This window comes from Coturnix japonica, chromosome 23, assembly GCF_054131305.1.
Source record: "Coturnix japonica strain WE chromosome 23, WE-NBRP24, whole genome shotgun sequence".
Classification (NCBI taxonomy): Eukaryota; Metazoa; Chordata; class Aves; order Galliformes; family Phasianidae; genus Coturnix; species Coturnix japonica.
Window position 1 is genome coordinate 5,411,248 of NC_140685.1, and position 21,934 is coordinate 5,433,181.

Below are 21,934 nucleotides of genomic sequence, written 5' to 3' on the forward strand. Positions count from 1 at the left end.
GAGGAGCGAATACACGGCCCAGACCCCCACCCACAAAGCCCAGGAGGACACAAGTGAGCGCAGTTCGGTGTTTATTGGCTGCAGTTTACAAGGCCGTGGCAAAAAAAAAAACCAAATAACCCAAAGGAATATAAAATCCTGCCACACGGCGCCCTCCAGAGAAGCCTCTGCACAGAACCCCTACATACAAAATAATCTAAAAGGAGAAAACTATACAGGAATATTTACACCTCTGATAAATAGACTAATACTGATCCAGGTGCCTCTCCGGACCTGTGCGTGTGGCTGGGGAATGGGATGGCCGTGGTGTTTGTGGGGCAGAGGAGTGGGGCCACATCCTGATGGCAGCCATCCTTGGTGCAGTCCTGCCTGGGGACAGGAGCTCACAATGGCCGTCCCCACCCGGCACTGAGGGGCTCATGGCTGTAGGATGTGGCAGGGCAGCACCAGCCCAGTGCCATGGGACTGCAGCCTCCCCCAGCTCCAGCACCCCATGGCTGGGGAGGGCACCCCAAGCCCGCTACAACGAGGGCCAGGAGTGCTGCCACTGCCCCGGGGCTGCCCTGTGCCTCCAGCACCCCACAGCTGCCAGCCTTCTCCTCCAGGATGGGACACCTCAAGTGCTTCAGGACACGAGTGCTGGGGCCCAGAAGCCTGTCCCCAACATGGGGATGCTGGGTTCCCCTTGGCCAGGCTCTGATCCATCCCACTGGCTGCAGCTCACGCTGCCCAGGACTGGAAGCTGCTCAGTGGGAGCTCAGTGGGGGGATGCCGGGCAAGCACTGGGCTGCTAAGATGGGAGGGGAGGGCAATGTGCACAGGTGGCACTTCTCATCTCACAGCCAACCCCAGGACTGTGTGCAAGGGAGTCCCAGCTGCAGCCTGGAGCTGTCTGGAAGCGAGGTGGTGATGGCACTGAGATACCCTTGCTCCCTCCCTCCCCCCACGGTAAAGAAACTGCAAAGCTGAAGCTGGGTCCTGGCACCAGGGCCGTGCTGAGCCCCAGCCCCGCAGCCCTGGGGATGGAGGTATGGTGCTGCCAGGGGCATGGCGGCCTTGCCAGGCTGCTAGTGCCTCTTGGTGGAGGATACCTTCTTCTTCCTGGCAGCCAGCATCTCGTAGAATGGGTCCCGGCTGATGGCTGCCCTGGTGGGGAAGCAGAGAGTGTCAGCCAGCAGCTGTACCCTATGGGAAGCCCTTTCCCCCCATCACATGGCTCCCATGATGTGCTGCCCCCCACCCTGACAGCAGGGGATGGCCCGCAGAGCACTCACTTGATGCACTTGATCCATTCCTCCTTCTCCTCAGGTGTGGGGGCTGAGATGCGGTACACGGTGTGGTTCCCCTCCACTACCCGCCCGTCTGCCTCCGTTTTGCACGCCTTGATCACCTGGTCCTTGTTGTCAGGGATGTAGAGCTCAAAGCAGTTCTGCAGGGAGGAACCCCTTCAGACACAGCCCCCACCCCGAGGGCAGTGGGGCACCCCGGGCTGGGGGGGGATGGTGCAGAGCAGTGGGGCTGCACACCCAGCACAGCAGGATGGGGCCATGTTGTGACATCACCCCACAGCTGTGCCCTGCCACCACAGTGGGGCCCTCTGGCTTTCCCTATCCCACCCTCCAGCCTTGCAGGATCCTGCTGGACACTCACGGGCTTCTTGGAGTCCTCCACCTCACGGATGCTCAGGTTCTCCAAGGGGATGATGCCACGTGGCTCTTTATCCTGATGGGGCCAAGCAGAGCTTGTCATTACAGACACCTCCAAGCAGTGCCCCATAGGAAGGGCTGAGTGCTCCCAGCACTCTGTGCCACGTCTGCATCCCACACCCACAGGGCCATGGGACCCCCGAGGGTCCCCAGCCCACATCCAGCCCCCATGCAGGTCACTGACCGTCGTGTATTCGAAGTAGTAAAGGCAGTTGTCGGTCAGGATGAACCAGCGCCGCTTCCACGTCTTCACCCTTCCTCCTGGGAGCAGAGAGAGGCGGTTGGGGGCAGCCCTGGTGCTGCTGCATGGCACAGCATGGCACGGCACGGCACAGCAGTGCTGCAGCCCAGGCGGACGCACACAGACAAGCAGATGCAGGCAGCCCGCAGCGCAGAGCAGCAGGCAGCACACAGCACGCCGGCAGGGCGAGAGCATGAGCGGAAAGCAGACGGATGAGGATGGAGACAGAGGGAGGTGGGAGGACAGGGATGGGAGCGCTGCCGTGCCTGCTTACAAGCACTGATGTGCGGCAGAAGGAGCTGCAGCTCCAGCCCTGCAGCACAGCCCGATGCCAAGGCAAAGCAGAGCTCGGTGCTGCAGCATGCGAGCTGTGGCTGGAGGGAGCTCTACACCCAGCACTGCCATTGCACATTGCTCCCCCCCAGGCTCAGAGTGCTGCAGTGCTGGGCCTCGCTCTGCCCCCGCACCCCCACACGCTCCAAGCACCAGCTGCTCTGCTCAGTGCTGCTGTATGGGTGCCCAGGCCATGCTGCCCACAAAGAAGCAATGTGTGCAACGAGGGGAATGTGCTCATTTCCTCTCTCCCTGTCCGGCTCTGCAGGGAGATCCCTGCCTCATATCCCCCCCCATCCCACACCACTGCCCACCCATTAACCCGACCACAGTCAGTGCCCGCTCCTGGGAAAGGCTGCACACCCCATTCCCTGCCCCACAGCCAGGCAGGGCCGGCATTTCCCAGCAAAGCCCCCCCGCTCCTGCTCGCCCTGAGCCGAGCCCACCCCACAACCCAAGGAGGCTTGATGCCCTCCAGCCCCCACCAAACCCTCATTGCAGCCTACAGCCTCACCAGGTGACAACATGGCAGGGCTCTGGAGGAGGAACCGTGTGGCACCGAGAGCCAGCACAGCCCTGAGGCTGCCCAGAGTGTGCCCACAGGCTGAGCCAGGGCAGCACTTGCGCCCAGCACCAGGACAGCCATGAGCTGCAGCACTGCACAGAGCCCTGCACCCAGCCAGCTGCAGGTCCTTCCTGAATGCCCTGAAACACCACAATCCCAGCCCCATCCCTCACGGTACTGGAGGCCACGACCCGCTGCAGATGGGTCTGAGGACACACCAGTACCAATTGTCCCTATGATGGGACCGAGGGCAGCAGAGGGAACCGGGACACCTCGGGGAGCGTTCGGCATCAGAGGGACCAGCAGCCACGTCCCTGCCCTGGTGGCTGCGGGTGTGGGGCTGTCCCCTGCAGGCAAGGTCCCCCCGGGCGGTGCGGTGGTTAGCAGCAGCAGCAATGAGACTAATCGCCAGCGATTAAAAACGAAAAAGAAACGAAGCCCCCAGAGGCATGAGCAGAGCAGGGGATAAAAGGGGTACAGGGGATAGGGGTACGTACCTCCTGGAGTTGGGGGACAAGGAAAGGAAGAGCCAAAATCATGGAAACATACAAATGAGGGAGAAAAGAAAATTAAAACAAAAAGGAAAAAATAAAATAAATAAAATAAAAAAAAAAAGAGGAAACCCCGAAGAACCCCCCTCACCCCGCACAGAGCCGTGTGTGTCAGCAGGACAGGGCTGCAGATGGGGAGCTTTGAGGGGGGCCATGGCACCTCTCTGCTACACTATTGGTGTCCTTGGCTCTGAGCAGCCCCCACCCTCATGCTATGGGACCCTTCTACAAGCAGAGCTCCGGGCTCTATGGGGACACAAAGGCAGGGGTCTTAGGGTTCTTCATGGCCCCTCACACCCCCACCCCACAGCTAGGGAGCACCTTGTTCAGTGCCCAGGCAGGGCTCTGTGTTGGTCATTGAAAGGAAAGGGATAAGGTCCTGATCCCATCTCGCAGGGGTGGCAACAGAGCAAAAACTCCCCCCAGTGAGAGGACAGAGCCCCAACCTCAGCAAGAGCCCATAGAAAGGCCCTGCAGCCCCTGCTCCTGCCAGCACCCCCCCTCCTCAACCCGGGCAGAGGTCCCCAGGAGGTGCCGAGATGAGAAGCTGCAGGAGCCAGGGTGTGGGGCAGGGTGTGGGGCAGGGTGTGGGGCAGGGCAGGCTCGTGTCTGCAAGTGCCGGGCTGTGCAGCAGGGATGCCATGCACGCTGCCTGCATGTGGAGCCGGGATGCGGAGGTGATAATGCTGTGGGAAGGTGAGGCAGGGACAGCTCTGAGGCATGGAGGGGGACACGCAGCCCGGGGGCAGCTCGCCATTCACTCCTTGGGGCTCTGATGGGACCCTGCTGTGCCCCACCACTGTGCAGAGCACCCCCAGCTCTGTGATCTGACACCAGAGCCAGGTACCAGCTCAGCACAGCAGCCTCCAGGCAGAATCCCTCTGGGAGCCCACGTGGCTGCAGCAAAGGGCCTCTCCAATAGCAACTCTGCTCCTGCTGCTCAATGCGAGGCCGATGGAGGGACAGAGGTATGGACACTGTCCATGCGGGCTGTGCTCATGGCTGCAGCCCCTCATCTCTTGGCAGGGCTGTGCTCCACAGAGCCACGTGCAGGCAGTCTGTGGGCATCATACCCATGGCTCAGCCCAGACCCTGCCCAGGCTGCACCCATCCAGATGCCAGCACTTACCCAGCTTCAGCAGCCAGCCCTCCCGGTCAGGGTTGAAGAAGGTGTGTGTGAGGTCATTGCCATCATCCTCTGGGATTTTGAAGGGTTCATTCTTGATGCTCTCATAGAGATTCTGGTACAACCACACACGGTGTCACCTCTGTGAGCCCGCTGTGCCCCAGCCCTGAATCCTTGCATCCCATCCCTTACCCGCAGCAGCTCCTCAGGCAGGTCCCCCCCATCGTTGATGCCACGGTTCATGGCGATGAATCGCTCTGCTGTGGGTTTGTCCTTGACGTTGGGGTTGTGCAGGCTGGTGTTCAGCATGATGATAGCGAAGGAGAGCACATAGCAGGTGTCTGCGGGGACAGAGGGGACGGTCAGGTGCAAGGCAGGGCACAGAGCTGGGCACAGGGCTGGAGCTGTGCTCACCTGTGGACTGGAAGACGCCAGGGTTGCACTGGCAGTACCGCTGTGCGAAGGCCTCCATCATCCGATCGATCTTCTGTGCCTCTCCCGGCAGCCGAAAGCTCCACAGGAACTGCCTGAGGACAGCAGGCACAGCACTGCTTTGGTTGCATCCTCCAGCCCTCAGGGCCCTGCAGGGCACACAGCTCACAGCCCAGCCCGGCCCCGCTCGGCCCCCGGCTCACCGCAATGCCTGGACGAGGTTGAGGTCCGTGAACTCATGCAGCTCCACGAAGGCGTGCAGGACTTGGATGTTAAACTCGTCCCTGCAGGAACAAAGCCAGAGCACGAGGTGTGTGTGATCAGCCTGTCCTGTGACTGCCGCATGGCCCCCTGCCCCGCTCTGCTCTCTGCACTCAGGATAGGGAACCTATGGCTATGGGCCATCCTATGGCCAGGTTTGCACGCAGCAGCCTTTCCAAGAGCCCAGCCACAGACCCTGGCACTCAGCAAGGGGCTGGCGCAGCCACTTGAAGACCCAGAGCCTGATGTCCAGAGCTGGGGGCCCTGGAGCCAGCCCAGCCCAGCAGCAACCTGCAAGGGTTGCACCATCTCCTCCTGCACAGGGACCGAGTTGCTCCAGGCCTTGCGTACCTCTCACCCAGGTAGTCTCCAATGGCTGTCTTGTTGAGGCCCTCTCCCTTGTAGAGGAACTGAGCGATATCCTCACACGTGTTCTTCAGCAAGTCGTTCTCAATCAGGAACTGGATGCCCTGAAGCAGAGAAAGAGGCATTGATTCGGGTCACGCTTCCAACCTTCATGCTATTCCCTTCTCCTGGCTCTGCTCGGCTCAGTACCCGGACCATGGTATGCAGCACCCCCTGCAGAGCCTGATGCCAGCCCCCAGTACCTTCTTGGGATCCATGTTGAACTTCTTCCTGCCCATTGCCACCTGCTTGTTCCTCTGCATGTTTTTCCTGCAGGACATAAAACAGCTCTGAGCGTCAAAAAGAAAGTAATAGAAAGGTTTAAGTTGGAAAGGACATGAAAAATCACCCAGTTCCATTCCAGGCTGGAGTTGCTCCCCCCCCACCAGACGTAGCTACCTAGTGCCCCATGCAGCCTGGCCTTGGGCACCCACAACCTGTGCTAGAGAACTGCCCAGAGAAGTTCAGGAGCCCTGGATTCTTCCTCCCAGCCTCTTGTCCTGTGTGGATGTGATCAAGAGCAAAGCTCCTCAACCCCTGACAGGCTCCACAGCACCAAACTGGGCACAACCTGCATGAGGCAAATGCAGCACCTGGCACTCAGCTCCCCTCCTGCTTCACTCTGATGCTGCCAGGCCCTGAGTATGGAGCTGACCTGGGTTTGCACTGTGCAGACCACCCCAGCAGCCTCCTTTTGCCTGTGGGGAGGCAGCCTGGCATTGCATTGGGGCTCTGGGGACAATCTGAGGGCAATTGGAAGTGACACAGCAAGTCAGCTCCCACCAGGACCCCCTAATCCCATGCTGGCACTGCCTGTGCTGGCCCAGAATAACAAAGTCTGTCAGTCTCTGTGGCCAGACAGGGGATGAGCCTTGGAAAAACAGACTTCTGGAGGAACAATTCAGTCTGGGATCCTGCAACTGCACTGAGGAATTAAGAGTGTCTGGGAAAGCCAGGAGCAGCAGCACCCACGGGACAGGCCAGCAGCACAGCATGGCGCTCACCTCTCCTCCGTGGAGCCCAGGTTCTCGATCTCATTCGTCACTTCTGCGATCTCATCTTTCAGCCTCTGAGTGGAGAGAGCACACAATGAGCCAATGGTGAATGCAGGGCACCCCACAGACTGAGCTGGGATTGTGACAGCCCTAGAACTACTCCCCCCAGAGGCCCCAGGCCCCCACAGCTCCCCCCGAGTGCTGTCCTGGGGTTGAAGCAGCTCCTGGGGCACCACCACACTCTGCGTGCAGGAAGCAAGAGATTCAAAAAGGTTAACAAAATTACCCCTAATCCCTTTAGATCATGCCCAGCATATGGCAGTAATTAGCCTCTGCTGCCTTAATCAGGGACATGACGGATGAGCGTCCCAGATGAGCGCTGACCTCACAGCCACTCGCCAGGGCAATGCCCCGGCCCAGAAGCACAGTCTCTGCCTGTGCCAGGGGGGTGGCACAGGAGATGTTAATGCCTGGGCCACAGGCTAAAGTGTAATCTGGAGCTCTTCCCTGAAGGGCTGCCCCTGCCAGGGATGGGGCAGCACATCACGGGGTCCTGCAGCAGCTGCTGACCCCCTGGGCCCAGCTCTCCCTGCCCTGCATTCCCAGCAGCTCCAATTTTCTGCCCCAGAAATTCCACAAGAGTCTTTGCAGGCAGAAAGGAGCAGGAGCTGGCAAGGAAAGGGGACAGGGGATGGGAGCACAGTGCCAGACCACAGCTCCTGCATGGACACTTCAGCTGTGGGGCAGCCCCATCCAAAGCAGCCTCTCTTCCTTCCTCCCCTCCTGCCAGGAGTGAGGTGAGGGTCCTTGGATGGGGTTGGGCTCAAGCAAGAGGCCTCACCTGGGACAGCCAGGGATGGGGATGTGGGTGTGCATGCAGCAGCCCTGAATGCTGTACCTGAATGTCAGCCAGCAGCTCCTGCTTGCGGCGGCGGATGTTCTCCAGCTCCTGGCACTCCTCTGGGGTCAGGTCACTGGGCACTGTAAGGGACAGGGACAGCACAAGGAATCACTCACTCCAGGCTCCTGCCAGCAGCTGGCACGTGGTGCTGCTGGAGGATCCAGTGAGCCCCAGCCTTGCACACAGCCCAGCACCCCCAGCAGCACGCAAGGAATGCAATGGACACTGTGCTCCCCGGCTGGGGGGAGCCTGGCCCCACAGATTCCTGCTGATATAAGCTGAGGAAGCGAGTTCTGGCCCAGCCCCTGGTGCCACTGCAGACCCTGGCCCCTATTCTCACCGGGGCCATGGCACCACAATGGGACTTAGAGCCACCCAAGCAATGCTCAGCCACAATGGGTAAACCCTGGAGAGAGCTGGCTCCAGGCCACCCTTGGTGCCTACTCTGTGCTGGAACAGGGGTGAACCAATGCACCCCAACACACATCACTGCACGGGGGGACACCTGGCTGCCCTGCTTGGCCCACAGCAGCCGGGGCTGAGCCGCACGCTCCCATTGTCCCCCCCTCACACTGCAGCTCATGGGTGACATTCCTGCAGCTCTCCAGCCCGTGACCTCCCGCTCTGCGGTTACGTGGCACCCGCTGCTCCTGTTCCCAAGGTCACCCCCACAGCCCCCGCCTACCCCTGCCATCACCTTCCAGCTCACATCCTACAACAAGGCCATGACCAAGGCTCCAAGATCAGTGCCCGCACCACAAAGCAGCCCACACCATCCTCCCCCCACCCGTCCCCAGGTGCCCACTGCCCCCTCCATCCCACCCTGCATTGCCCCAGGTCCACCTCAGTCTGTCACTCCTTGGAAACCCAACAGCCAGGACCCTCCATCCCCTCTCTCACACCCCAGCACCGTCTGCTCTCCGTTCCCAGCGCCGTTCCCCCCTCCTCTCCAGGGCTCACGGTGCCTCTGGGGTGGCTGCGCTCACACGGACCGAATGTCCCAGCTCAGCACTTTCCTCATTCCACTCGCCTTCTCTGCTGAGGTTCCTCCTTTAGAGAAATCCCCTCTGCAAAGGTCAGCAGCAGCCTCGGCTTGCGACACGATCCCTCTGGACTCGATGGAACACTTCCCGATATTACAGCACCAGGTTCTGAACTCTATCTATGCCAACAATGCCAGAAGCATTGCTCCGTAGGCTGCACAAACCCTCCCCAGCACTGGAATGGAGTCGGTCCCACCGGAGCACGGCCTCCCCGGTCCAGTTGTGTCCAGCACCCTGCAGGATGCAGCTTGCTGGGAGCTGCAGCGTGGGGCTGCGTGGGAGGTGAAATTCCATGCCAGACCGCAGCCCTCCCAGGCCCACAGAGGGTGGGTGGATGGGTGGGAGGCTGCAGCAGCGACAGAGCGGTGCTGGCACACGGTGGGTGCACAGAGCCCTGGGGGAACGCAGCCTCTGCCCACCCCCGGGCAGTGTGGGCAAGGGGCTCGGAGGGACTCATAGCAGCCACAAAGCCCAGCCCCCCCCCCCCCCCCAGCCTGCCTGATGCTGTGCTGGGAGAGCACTCGTGACATGGCCCAGCCGTGTCAGCAGCAGCAGGAGGAAGAGAAACCCCAGACGCAGAGCTTTTCTCAGCGAAGGACGCAGGCGTTAACCCTTCCATAGCACCGAGTGGAGCTGCAGCAACCTCTGAGCCTGCACAAGGCTGCAAGAGGGGGCTGGAGCAGAACACCAAATCCAGCAGCCATGCCAGGCTAACATCCCATGCCAGGCTATCATCCCATGCCAGGCTATCATCCCATGCCAGGCTATCATCCCATGCCAGGCTATCATCCCAGGCCGCCATGCTGGGTGCAAGGATTCTCAGCACAAACCACAGAGCACCAATACTCTGAGCCATCCCCCCAACCTCTGCAGAGCAATGCAGGGGAGCTGCTGCCTCACCCCCAGGGCAGCGAGGAGCATGGCAAGGCTCCATCCTGGCTGCAAGGAGCAAATACCCCGCTCACACCATGCCTTGAACAGACACAAAGCCCCTCTGCATCGCATTCAGCCCCACGTGCCTCCTTCCCACCCACTGCCCCACGCAGGCCCGTCTGCTCACCGCTGCCCTGCACCCCGAGGACCATCCTGCTGGGCTGTGTCCCGCTGCCCACGTCCGCACAGTGCTGCAGAGGTGCTGCTCTTTGGGGTGCCAACAGCTGCCCCCTCCCAGAGCTTCCTGGGTGAGTCAGGGCAGCTCCAGGCCAATGAGCTCAGCGCTGTGCCAGGCGTCATCGCAGCCCGGCTGAGAACTGGCACCAGCAACACCCGGTTCCTGTGCAGCCAGAGCCCCGCGCCCCCTCCTCGGCCCCCAGGGTCACTGCCGCCCACCCATCCTTGCAGGCACTGGAGCTGGCCCGGCCCTTCCTTCCTCGGGGGCTGCCAGGATGCATGCGGCTCAGCACGTCCCAAGCTCAGGGCGGTGACACCAGGGACCCCTCTCCCACCCCATCCAGAGCCCCAACCCTGCCCTGAAGATCTGGCACTGTCCAGCCATATCCCCCCCCAGCTGTGGGTTCAGGGCCTGTGTAGGCTGTAAGGACCACCTGCTCTCATTCCCTGTAATGGGGCCATGCCTGCAGCAGCACAGCCCTCAGCAAGGTCCTGTCCCGCTGCAGCTGCCCGGGGAGACCACAAGAGCTCCAGCACATTGACTCAGCTAAATCCTGCTCCACAGCGTGTGATGGAAAAACAGCATCCAGAGCATCTCCCAGGAAAGCTCAGGGAAGAAGGGGCTAAAAAGAGGCTCATATTGGCCTTCCAGCTGAACGCTGTGCTGCGGGGACACAGCCCTCCTGCTGCACAGCTCCATCCACAAGCAGAGCTGAACAGACCACAGGGATGCCCCAGCCCAGGGCAGGGGCTGCTGACCACAGGGCATTGCTTGTGGGTTCCACCATGGGGCTCCTGCTGCACCCCACTGCTGGGGGGGGGGTTGCTGAGGGGCCCCAAGAAACTTCCTGCCCTGCCCCTGCCCCAGTGCACCACATCCTGTTTTCACTGTGCTGTGTGCACATCCTGGGTTGCGTCAGCCCTGTTCTTCCCCACAGACAGATGAGGTGCGTCAGGAGCACGGCATAGGGCGGCTCCAAGATAGAATCCCCCAACCCCACCCCATAGCTGAGGGCTGCCCGGGGTTCTCAGCCCCTTGGAGCAGCCCTGCCCCCAGCAAGGAACCCAGCCCACCAGTTCCAGGCTCCTGCACCCCCTAAGCACAGAGCCCAGCCTGGCTGCGGGGCTGGAGTACAGCAGGGGCACACAACGGAGCCACATCCATCCTCACTGCGCTATGCCTTCCTACAGCCCCACATCCTGCAAGGGTGCCAGGAGTGCACCCCATGTGCTCTTTGCTTACTCTCTATTCCCAGGTCTCAGCTCGGGAGCAGGAGCCTGCAGACAGACAACAGCAGCTCACAGGCACTGCCAGCCCACGGTGGCAGCTGTGACACAGCAGGCGTCAGGGTGCCCCAGCCAGGTTTTGTCTGGAGGACGTGGGCTGGAGCTGTGCTCACAGCCACGCATGCTCCTTCCTGCTCCGAGTAGGGCAGCAGTGAGGGCATCACCCACAGCAGCGCTGGGGTAAGAGAGCAAGGAGCTGCTGAACACATCTCACTGTGCCACGTGAACCCACTGTGCTCCCATGGGCTTCCCATCCCAGCAATGTGGTGCAATACAAGCTGCACCCAGAGCCCAGGGGGGCCCAAGCCTGGCAGCGCACGGTGGAAGAAGACAGCAAGATGACTGGGACTGTGTGCTGCTGTCAGCGTGAGCCATATGGAGCCAGAGCTACGGGCACCTCGTCTGCTGGGGGGGACAGGGATGGGGCACAAAGCACCTACCTGCCGTGGCGGCCACAGAGGGGCAGAGGAAGGCCTGGAAGCTGGAGGCGCAGAGCTCGCTGACCGTCCCCATGCTGCGCAGTGCCGGCTCCCCCGGGGCAGGCTGAGGGCAGGAGGGCACCGCACAGCAGCTCCCTGCAGCTGGGGCTGCCCCGGGTGTCCCTGCTCCTCCTGGAGCAGGGGAAGGCAGCTCTGGCAGCGGGAGGCTCCAGCAGCAGGAGCCCACGCGCCGGTCGCAGCCAATCCCGCTCCGTGCCGGCACCGAACGCTGCTGTGTTCCTGGGCACTCAAAGCCACTTGGAGGACGCAGAGTAGGGAAGTTCCCAACAGCACCCCTGGCATCAGGCTGCCTGGCCCCCCCCTGCCCCCCTGCCTGCCCCGGCCCCTGGGTGGCTGACGGCGGGGGTATTTTTAGAGCGGTTTTATCCCACCGTATTAGAGCTTTAAGCATCAAGAGCCGCTGGTTGCGTAGCAACCTTCCCTGCATAAAAGGAAGGTGCATAAAGAAACACAACGGGCTGGAGCAGGCGTGGGGAGCCCCCAGTTGTGGGGAACAGGGGAACGCTGCTCCCCAGTATGGCCACAATGGATTCAGGCACCTGGGAATGCAGAGCGGGCAGCCTGGAGCTGGCACATCACGGCTGTGATGGAGATGATTCTCCAGGCCCTGGCAGCCGGGATGCTCCTACAGCAGGAGCTGGGGCTCTGCCCGAGCTATGGGCCTCCAGCAGGGCTGGGGGCAGCACTCAGCCCCACCGCACCCGGCCCCCAACCTGCCAGCCCCACAGGCAGCGAGGGAGCCCAAACCGGACAGACAGCTCCTTCCCTTCCTCCGAGCAGGAGTGATTCCCCAGCGTGGGGCACGTCCGTGAGTAACAGACTGCAGAGCCTGTCGGGGCACGAGGCCGTGTCCTGCAGACGGCACCTGGTACTGGGTCCTGACTGCTGCTGGGAGCCTGCTGCAATGGGCTGAGTTGAGTTGGGAGAACCCCAAGGTGGGCAGATAGCATCCAGATGGGGAAGGGCTATGGGAATGGGCACAGGACCTTGGGGGCATGGCTGGGCACAGGCAAGAGTTACCCTGGTGTTGGGAGCAGCTGTGGATGGATGGGAAGGAGATGGGAACAGCTGCTCACAGGCGCTCATCACCTCCATGACTGAGTTGTGCTGCTTCCCCTTCCCTTGGAAGCAAAGCAGCTTCTGCCTCCTCCTCACTGCAGAGGTGAAAGGTGTGAGGAGCTGCAGGGACACAGGGCCGGGCCAGGGGGAGCCTGTGCAGGGAGGGCAGCCACGGGCACTTGAAATGGGCTGCAATAATCACAGCTGCACCAACTGTGGCTCAGTCTCTGCTTCCACATTGCAGCCCCAGCTCAGGGCACTGTGCTGTGCACCCAGAGCCATGGGTGGGCTGAAACAACAGCTCAGGGATGTGTGGCTCTGCTTGAGCCTCCATGCAATTTCTGTGTGTCAGCAGTGCTGCTCGTCATGCTCTGCTCTGCTCTACCTTGGCTAATAGCCTTTCTCACAGCACTGCATGCTCTGCAGCCCCACTATCCCCACCCCCTGAGCTCAGTCTGCCCCCAGTCCCACACTACCTGCTGCTCACCCCAGCCCCACTATGCACAGAGCTTCACCCCCTCGTGTCCCCACAGCCCCCGCTGCGCTCTGCAGGGCTGCACCACCTCCAAAGCGCATCACTGACCCCATACCAAGGTACCTGCCGCGTCCTACCCAGACAGCAGGGCTGGCAATGGGCTGCCCACCCCCAGCCCACCCCGGCGCTGCCCCAGCCGCGGGCCCCCAGCACAAGCCGCTTTGCAGAGCCCGCATCAACCCCGCTTAGAGAAATCCCTTAATCCTCCAGGGCAGCGCCAGCCGTAATCCCTCGGTGCTGTGGGATTACCCTTGGGCCGGGCACAGTCCGGGACGCAGCGCTGGGACAACCGGGGCGCCCCGACGGGCCGATCCCGGACAGCCGCCCCGTGCCGGGGATGGGGTGACACGGGGGGACACAGCTGTGCCACCAGCCGGGATTTACTCCCTACCGACACACGGTGCTGGTGGTGGGGCCGCCACCTGCACGACTCCGAATCAACGCGGTCATTGACGCTGCCCAACGCCGGGAACGAGTCGGGCCGAGCCCCGGAGAAACGCCGAGGCCGAACGGCAGCGGCCGGTCCCGGAGCAGCCCGGGGTGGTTCCGAGGGGCGGCATCACGGCGGCCGAGCCCCAGTTCCGCACACCCCGCCCCGGGAGGAGCCGCCTTATCGCCGCCCGCAGCCCCGCACCACCGCCCCGCGGCCCGACGGCGGCAGCCCCGGTGCTACAGCCGTCCCGCAGCCCCCCCCCCGCCCCGCCCGTTGCTCCCGCAGCCCCTCCCACCGCTCCCCCGGTGCCGACCCCACCCTCCCCCGTCCCGGTGCCCCCCGCGCCCCCCCGCACTGACCGTAGCCGCCCTCCTCGTCCATGCCGCCTCCGTCGCTCCGGCCCCGCCCGCGTGACGGCGGCACCGAGGCCGCAGAGGGCGATGACACGTGACGCGAGTGGGCGTGGGCAGCGCAGACCCCTCCCACTCCCATACGTCTCTACCCCCCCCCACCGGCCCCTCCCGCGGACACTCCGTTCACAAACGCGCGTGGTTTTATTGCCCGCCCGGACCCGACGGCTGCACTGCGACTCGCACAGCGGGGATGGGGCTGGGGGGGGGGGCGCAGTGCTGATAGCACAGGGTCAGTGACCCCCTCCCCAGGAAGAGAGGAGGGGGGCACGCAGCCTGCAGGCACAGCAGGGGCTTCCAGGCTCCAGCCAAGATGGAAGTGATGGAGGTGGGGTGTTGGGGTGCAGCCCCCCAGGCTGGCTGATACAGCAGCACTGGAAGGCAAGGGAGCACAGCCCTGCTGGGGAGCTCAAGCAGTGACTTGGGACAAAGAACAGCCCAAACCTCCAGGAGGGCAGAGGCAGCAGCTCAGGGTCCACTGACCCTCCATCCCCTGCAGGGCAGAGCAGAGGGGAGCAGCCACATCCCGCTCCTAAGGGAACCCAGGGGATGTGAGCATCTCCACAGGGCTGCATCCATGGGTAGGGATCCTGCAGCCCCCATCAGGCACCTCAGTGATGGCACAGCAGCAGCTCCAAAGAAGCACGGCTCCTTCTCCATCCCCAGCGCTGCAGATTCCACCTGGGGGGCAAGGTGTGATGTTAACACCCCAAAGGGCCGGCTGCCCCCATTGCCCCCAGGCTTACACCCACCTCACAGCCGGTAACTCAGGCTGGCCACCTTGGCAGGATGGGTCACCGACCAGAAGTTGCGCTTGCTCTGCAGCTGCTGGAAAGGATTGAAGTGTCTCCTCCGCTCACGCTTCAGCTTTTTAACCTTTTTCACCTGTACAGAGAGAGGAGGAACACATTGAGGTCACGGTTCAGCCCATCACCCTGCACCCATTTCAGGATACAGCCAGCACCCACCTTCCCTCGGTCGAACTCCTCGTCCCACTCATCAATGACAGTCTCGCTCCGGGCCCACGCTGCATCCCGCATGGCATCACGGCTGACGGCCGACACCTTACCCTCCCAGGTCAGGACTGTGAAGTGCCAATGTCAGCACGGCACAAAGAGCCCCTGCAGGGCTGGGGAGGGGGGATGTGGTTGTACATCCCCCCTGATCGGTATTCAGTGCTGTACCTTGCTTGCCATAAGCCTTATCCAAGGAGTTCCTGAGCAGCTCCTCCACTACACTGCGCTCTGGGCTGCAGGGCTCCACACCAGCCCCAGTGCTTGGGGCAGCCGCACGGTGTTTGCATCCATCTTTGGCTGGGATATCCCATGTACACACTGCTGCTGTGGGGAAAGCAGGTGAGGAGAGGCCAGAGGGATGTTCCTCATCACCCCCCCCCCCCCCCCGTCCCCAAGGCAGATTTCACCCCAATGGACACTGTTGGGATTAGGAAGGTCTGAAGCCTGAAGCCCAGATGGATGACACAGTTGTTTGGGCATAAAGAACCTGGGAGGAATCCTTCCCAAGAGAAGATTAAGCCATAAACATGGAAAGGAAAAGCCCTTACCGGGCACAGTGGGCAGCATGGCATCGTACCTGGGGCACTGATGGCAGCTGGCTGCTCTGAGCTCACATTGCTCAGACTTTCCCTCTGCTTGCACTTCCGATGCTCACTCTCTCCCTCACTGGGCTCGGGGCTCTGCTGCCGCTTTGTCCACAAGGGATCTGTGTCAGCCCTCCTGGAGCTAAGGAAGGCAGCAAGCATTAGGACTAGGCAATAGGCTCAGTGGGTTGGCAACCCCAAGCACCCCTGGAGCCTCACCTGCCCAAGGGTTGTGCCCCAGAGGAGCGCTCCTCCGTTTCCTGCAGCCTTCTCTTCTTCTTCTTCTTCTTGATGGGAGAAATGGGCTCCATGCTGGAGGAACCACCGGGGTCCCGCTCCTCCCTGCCTGTGCCAGCCGCCTCCTTCCCTGGAATAGAGCCCTCTGGAGCGATGTTCCTCCTCTTCCTTGGGGGGCTGCAGCCTTCATCACAGCCATTCACAGCCATAGCGTGCGAGCTGCCTCCCACTTTTGACTGCTGCTGCTTTCGCCGCTTCTTTTTGGTGGTCATAGGGCTGGGCCCGTGCTCCCCACTGAGGGTTGGATGGTGGTGAGAGGAGTGGGTCCCATTGGTTAGGGGGGAGGCTGGGAGCCGGGAGGCTGCGCTGGGGGTGAAGCTGAAGGCTGGTGTGTCAGGGCTGGGCAGGGGGAGAGCAGAGGGCAGCCTGCAGGACAGGAACAGAGGCTGAAACAAGCTAAAAGCTGGACTAACAGCAGGAACACCTCTTTCCCTCCCTACCCAGGGTGCAGGATCACAGCCCACATCTGGCTCCATCCCAAACACAAGCCAAGAAAGCACAACCAGGCCCTGCTCCAAGAGCTGCCTGGCCACTGGGCACACACTGCCCATGGGTGCTGCTACAGCACAGGCACAGCAGAGACCTGGAACAAGAGGCAGACCTGTCCAGAGCCTCCTGCTGCCAGGAGATGCTAATGCACATCCAGAGCCTGCACAATGCCAACAGTCAGAGCCATGGCTGCAGAACCTGGGCTGAGTCCTGCCAGCATCCCAGCAATACCAGCTCCAGGGCTGCCACTAAGCAGGAGGCTGGGGACCCCTCACTGCTTACCTGGGCCTGCCGCAGGGCCAGGGCTGGGCAGTGGCCGTGGGGGAGGCGAGGCCAGCAGGCTGCGGGCGGCCGTCACTTCCGCTCACCCTCCGCGGGGTGCTGCCCTGCAGTTATCGACATAAATAAAAACTTGGTGGTCTAACAGAAAGGGTTCCGTGAGCAGAGAGAAGGAAAATAAAAAGAGGGGAGCCCAGAGAAAGGGGAAAGGGGAACAGACACAGAGGGGGAAGAGGGAAGGTGGGGGGGGGGGGGGGGTAGAAGAAGAATCAGAAGTGTTCTCAGTTAGAAGCACAAAGGAAAAAAGGAAGGAAGGAAATTTAAAGCATGGAAAGCACACGGCGCAGCACGGCTGCCGGCAGGGGCAGCACACAGCTCTCCAGCTGCAGCAGCACCACTGCTGGCTCCCCCCAAAGCACCCACCGTGGGGATGCAAAAACCCACCCAGAATAGCTGGGCTTGGCCCCACAGCTCACCCAGCACGGGGGTTCTCCCAGCCCAGCTCCACGAGCACCACCCGCTGCCCCTTCCCCGCATGCACCCGCTGACACAGAGCAGCAGCGTGGGCTCACCTTCTTGGCAGACAGTGCCAGCTTCTTGGCTGGGGGTGGTGACGTGGTGCTGCCCGGCTCCAGCGCAGCGGATTTCAGCTTTGCCAGCCTGGAGCCCTCGGGGAGATCCACAGCACAGTCTGTGTCCTGAGAGGAGTTGAGGCCGCCCGCCCCGCTCTTGGCCTTTGGAGCTGCTTTGGCTGCATCCCCTGCTGCGGTGTGTGCGGGGCTGGGGGCTGCGCTGCTGCAGGAGCTGCGCTGTGGGGTGCTGGGCGAGGTGGGGGACTGCGTGCTGTCCCCAGGGCTCTGCTGGGGTGGATCTGCGGTGCTGGAGCTGCATGGACCCGAAGATGCTTTTGGTGCCAGAGGCTGCTGTGGGGATGGCGGTTTCTTGGGTCTTCGGGCTGTGTCATCACTTGGTGTCACCTGGGCGGCTCTGAGGGGCAGTTTGGGTGATGGGGATCCATTGGGTGGCTTCGGTGGTGCAGAGCCATTGGGCAGCTTTGGCCCCACACCCAGCGTGCTGCGGGACACCGGCACCCCGATCTCCTCCGGCCCCGACAGCTTCCTGCCCGGCAGCACCTCAGGGCTCTAGGCAAGGAGAAACAGTGAGGGTCAGCAATGGGAGGCCCTGGGGACAGAACCATGCTGCCCACATGCCCCTGGCTGCTGTGGGGACCATGGGCACAGCCCCCACATCCCCCCTGTCTCACCCGGCCCAGAAGTGGTGCTGGCAGGGGCCCGTTGGTTGTGGTTCTCTTGGTCTGATCAGATACAACAGGTGAGTGGCTGGGGGTGGCTTTGGCAATGGGCCCTTCTGAGCCCTTCCTAGGGCCAGGGATCCTGGGGAAAGCAAAGCACACGTCAGCCAGGAGGGTTGGAGACAGCAAACCCCATAGCATCCATGTCCTTCTGCCAACCACCCGGACTGATGCTGCCAGCCTCAGAATGCACAGGAGCTGCTGAAGGGCAGGGAATGCAGGGCACCTCACCTCAAGTAGAACAGCACATAGGCCTGCTGATTGAGGACCACCTTGATGTTGCTGCAGTGCACAAGGGAGTCATTCATCTGGTACCACTGCCCATTGCTGGCCTAGGAGCAGAGCTTGAGGTCAGGCCCTGCCCTGAGCAGCACCAGCACCCCAAGAAGGTGCTACTAGGGCTCACCTTCACGTAGCAATAGTAGTGTCCTGCATGGCAGCTGTACCCCGAGTGCACCAGCACTGCATAGAGTCCATACATGACCGGATCACCATTGTTCTGAGACATGTAGGGGCGGATGTTCAGGAACTCAGGGTACCCCACGTCCTGCGGGGAGAGGATGGCTCAGGGGTCTTCACCACTAGAGCAAAAGCAGCTCCAGCCACCCACCCTATGATCCCTCTCCAGAGGGCACCCAGCTCAGCCCTGGCTAGGACTGCAGCAAGGAAGGTGCTGGCCCTGCAGCACAGCCTGGGGAAGGCTACCAGGCTGCAGCAGACCTTATGCTGCAATGGAACCCTGTGAGCCATGGCACAGCCCCAGCCCTGCACTGCCCAGTTCTTACCTTTGTGATTTTGCCTCCGCTGAAGTTGGCAAAACGCTTCAATGAGAGCGTGAGGACGTTGGAGGCTCGGTGGATGGTGAAGCGTTTGCTGGCTGGTACCTTCTTCTTGCACCTGCACAGAAGAGCTCCAGCTATCCAAGCTGCTCCACAGCCAGGTGACTGCCCTCAGCTGGGACACACCTCATGGAATCCATTGCACTGAATGAAAGCATCAGCTCATGGCCACCATCTGCTGCTGCCCAGGCCTTTCCCTCCCAGCCATACAGCTGGAATGGGGTCGGCTCTATCACAGCCACACGTCCCAGCTGGGGCTGCATCTGTACCATCTTACTTTCTGCTACTCCACACCATGGGACCCCCCTCACCTGGCACACATGTAGGCGTTCTCCCCACTCAGCACATCTGATTTCACAAACAGCTCCAGCGCCCGCACGATGTTTGCAGCTTGCTGCAAGGACAGGGCAGAGCTCAGGGCATGTGTGACCTGTCCACACTACACCATAACACAATGCCCACTGACATACCCTGATCTCCAAGGACACATCCAGGAAGGGGTCGTAGGTATCTGAGACACTCTTACACACGGAGCATTTCACTGCAAAAGAAAGAGCAGTGAGTGCACCCTGCCACATCTGCACCTGCCATTCAGCAGCTGCAGCGCTGCCCCTCTATGGGTCTGGGCTCTGGGATGCCAGCACCAACATTCCTGCTGGGCATTTGCAGCTTGGCAGGGAGGAAGGCTGCTGGCATAGCAATTGTTGCTCAACAGCTGCAAGCGTTGGTTCCTTCAATGAGAGACAAAGAGCCAAGGACCCGCAGCCAACAGCTTTCTGTGTTGCCACAACAGGAGCCAAGACCCGCAGGCATGGCAGTAGTGGCAAAGCACAGCTTTGGGTGATTTACACATGCTTGGCCATTTTCCCAAATGATTTTTAGTGCAGAGCTGTTGGGGTATCAGCAGCCCAGCAGCAGCACTCACCACGGGACCGCAGGTAGCCACCAAAGATCTGGTGAACCAGTGTGGTGGCCTGGGTCTGGCGATCCAGCCTGGAAGAGAAACATCACATCTATCACTGCTCTTCCACATCACAATGCAAAGGCCACCCCTGTGTCCTGCACCAACCACAGACTGTGATAAGGACAGGGAAGTTGCAGTGCTTCTGCTGTTTTGTGGATCCCAGTGCCTGAGCTCAGGGGGGCATCAGGCTGTGTGCACTCAATGCTCTCCAAGCATGGTTGCTCCCAGCTGCAGCTTGGAGCCTTGCACTGAAGGTGGATGCAGTGCTGGTGCCCTGGGTCTCAGCCCCACAGCAGGGCACAGCCCAGGGCTGTATCATGGAGCAGAGATGGCCTCAGTGCCCCAGTACTCAGAGCTGTGTGTACCTGGTGCAGCCGCTCAGGCAGGCCTTCTGCATGGCATCGATGGTGTAACGCAGGAACTCGTGTGCATCCTCCTGGCTGCCAAAGCGAAAGTGCCGGGCAATCTCTGCAGGGAAAAAAGGGCTCAAATCCTGCATACAGAGCCTCTATGCCCCCCCCCAAAGCCAAGCTGTAGGGCAGCCCCATGTGGTCCTGTGGCAGCTCAGCCTCCATGAATCAGCCCTGAGCCACTCACTGCCAGGACCTGCCCCAGCCTCGTGAGTCACAGCAGGGGAGCACAGCGTGGAAGGACCCATCCTTACTCTTGAGGTCTCGGATGAAGGACACCGGCTTGATGGCGTTGCCGCTGTTGGCAAAAGCCTGGATCATGTGGTTCTGCATAACGCACATCATGCAGAAACCTCCCTGGTGACCTGCAGAAGGAGAGAAGAAAGGACGCTGGGGACAAAGGCAGGAGGGATGGAGGGGGTGAGGGAGAAGGGGAACCCCTGCGGCCACGCAGCACAGCCCTCCCCATGAGCTCAATGCTATAGCACAGTGCAGCCCAGGGAACAAGGACAAGCATATGACACACCAGCTGGCAGTGCCTAGGTCACAGATAACGCTGCAGATGAGAACACCCATCTGTAAGGGTGGCACACAGGGCACCAGCACCTCCCAGACAAGCCAGCAGGTCTGTATATAGGGCAGAGCTGAGCTCTATGAATGGGGCACTGACGACAGGCTGTGGGCCGTGCCACCAGGAACCACCCCAGGCAGTTCTGCAGCCATTGGGGGCCAACCCAGCCCAGGGCAGCGCCCCCCCCCCCCATATATAACCCCCTCCAGCCCTACAGCACTATCCCACACCCCACTCACAGGCACGGCTGTGCTCCTTGGACAGCAGGTAGCAGGCGAGGGGCGGCGTGTAGGTGAGGCACTGCAGGGTGGCGTTGAGGAAGCAGGTATTGCCCAGGTTGTGCAGCCCGGCACCCACCCGCTGGACACGCTCCCACTTCAAGGAGAGCCGCTCTGCGGGGAACAGCACCTTCTGCGGGGCGGGGACACCATCCCCGGGTCCGTGATCGCCTCCTGAGGGATGGAGGGCGGTGAGCGGAGGGCTTCACCGGGACCCCCCCATATACACACCCGGCCCGGCACGCACCGTGCTTCCTGCTGGGCCCCTCCGGTGGGGGCGGGCGGGGCGCGTTGGTCCCGGTGCTGGCGTTGAGCGGGCGGTACTTGCCCCGCAGCAGCTCCAGCTGCCCGGACAGCCCACGGCTCGCAGGCTCGAACTCGATCCTTTGCAGCAGCACCTTCTTGGCCGAGGCGGCCAGCAGCCGGCCCAGCTCCCCGTCCTCGCTCGGCTCCTTGCGGCCCGGCTTCAGCGCCTCCCGCAGCTTCTCCACGATCGGCATCGCGGGGCCGGGCTGGGGGATGGGCGGGGGGGGGGTGAGCGGGGGGCGCCACGAGGAGCAGCCGAATCCGGCCCCATTCAGCCCCATTCAGCCCCATTTAGCTCCGTTCTCCCCCATCCCCGGCCCCCACCGCCACCCGCGACCTTGAGCCCCGCCACCACGTGCCGCCCCGCCCGGTACCGTCGCTCCGCAGCGGCCCCACGCAGCGCAGAGATGCGGCACAGACCACGCGGGCTCCGACCCCCCCCCCCCGAACCACCCGCCGTACACCCAGCCCCGTCCCCCCGGCCCGGCCCGGTCCACACGCACCATCCGGGTCCCGTCCACGCACGTGTCACCGCCTTCAATGGGCGGCTCCCGCGTGGCGCCGCCGACACGAACCACTTCCGCACCACCCCCTTTATGGGGGCAGGGTCTAACGCAAAGCACGCCCCCATAGTCACATGGCCACGCCCCCCCCCCCAAAAACACGAAACCCCCCCCCCCCCCAAGCCCAGCTTTA

General features: G+C 62.1%; 2 protein-coding genes across 13 annotated transcripts; both read right to left on the bottom strand.

The window, feature by feature from the left end:
- Nucleotides 1-54: 54 nt before the first annotated feature.
- Nucleotides 55-13,922, bottom strand: CYTH1 (cytohesin 1). Of its 5 annotated transcripts, none has more exons than XM_085522920.1 (13): nucleotides 13,843-13,922; nucleotides 7,514-7,596; nucleotides 6,625-6,689; nucleotides 5,824-5,890; nucleotides 5,567-5,685; nucleotides 5,158-5,238; nucleotides 4,937-5,049; nucleotides 4,715-4,863; nucleotides 4,526-4,637; nucleotides 1,891-1,967; nucleotides 1,651-1,722; nucleotides 1,275-1,429; nucleotides 55-1,146 (listed from the first exon to the last, which is right to left on the bottom strand). In XM_085522920.1, the coding sequence occupies exons 1-13, from the start codon at nucleotides 13,862-13,864 to the stop codon at nucleotides 1,068-1,070; spliced, it is 1,194 nt and encodes a 397-aa protein (XP_085379046.1). In that variant the 5' UTR covers nucleotides 13,865-13,922; the 3' UTR covers nucleotides 55-1,067. The 5 variants fall into 5 exon arrangements, with proteins under 5 accessions (XP_085379046.1, XP_015735394.2, XP_085379047.1 ...); XM_015879908.3 differs by lacking the exon at nucleotides 13,843-13,922 and adding an exon at nucleotides 11,397-12,164; XM_085522921.1 differs by lacking the exon at nucleotides 13,843-13,922 and adding an exon at nucleotides 9,620-9,896.
- Nucleotides 13,923-14,018: 96 nt separating this feature from the next.
- Nucleotides 14,019-21,780, bottom strand: USP36 (ubiquitin specific peptidase 36). 8 transcript variants are annotated; one of them, XR_014936817.1, is made up of 20 exons: nucleotides 21,742-21,780; nucleotides 21,180-21,444; nucleotides 20,894-21,106; nucleotides 20,338-20,448; nucleotides 20,039-20,141; nucleotides 19,635-19,702; nucleotides 19,180-19,250; nucleotides 19,021-19,103; nucleotides 18,656-18,767; nucleotides 18,277-18,417; nucleotides 18,102-18,202; nucleotides 17,823-17,952; nucleotides 17,131-17,700; nucleotides 16,562-16,699; nucleotides 15,713-16,156; nucleotides 15,487-15,635; nucleotides 15,078-15,230; nucleotides 14,862-14,977; nucleotides 14,646-14,778; nucleotides 14,019-14,574 (listed from the first exon to the last, which is right to left on the bottom strand). XR_014936817.1 is itself a non-coding variant. In XM_015880038.3 (20 exons), exons 1-19 carry the CDS (start codon nucleotides 21,742-21,744, stop codon nucleotides 14,647-14,649), a joined length of 3,069 nt encoding a protein of 1,022 aa, XP_015735524.2. In that variant the 5' UTR covers nucleotides 21,745-21,780; the 3' UTR covers nucleotides 14,019-14,574; nucleotide 14,646. The 8 variants fall into 8 exon arrangements, 6 of the variants coding, with proteins under 6 accessions (XP_015735524.2, XP_015735523.2, XP_085379045.1 ...); XR_014936818.1 differs by having other exon boundaries at nucleotides 15,078-15,233; XM_015880038.3 differs by having other exon boundaries at nucleotides 16,562-16,665.
- Between the last annotated feature and the right edge of the window lie 154 nt (nucleotides 21,781-21,934).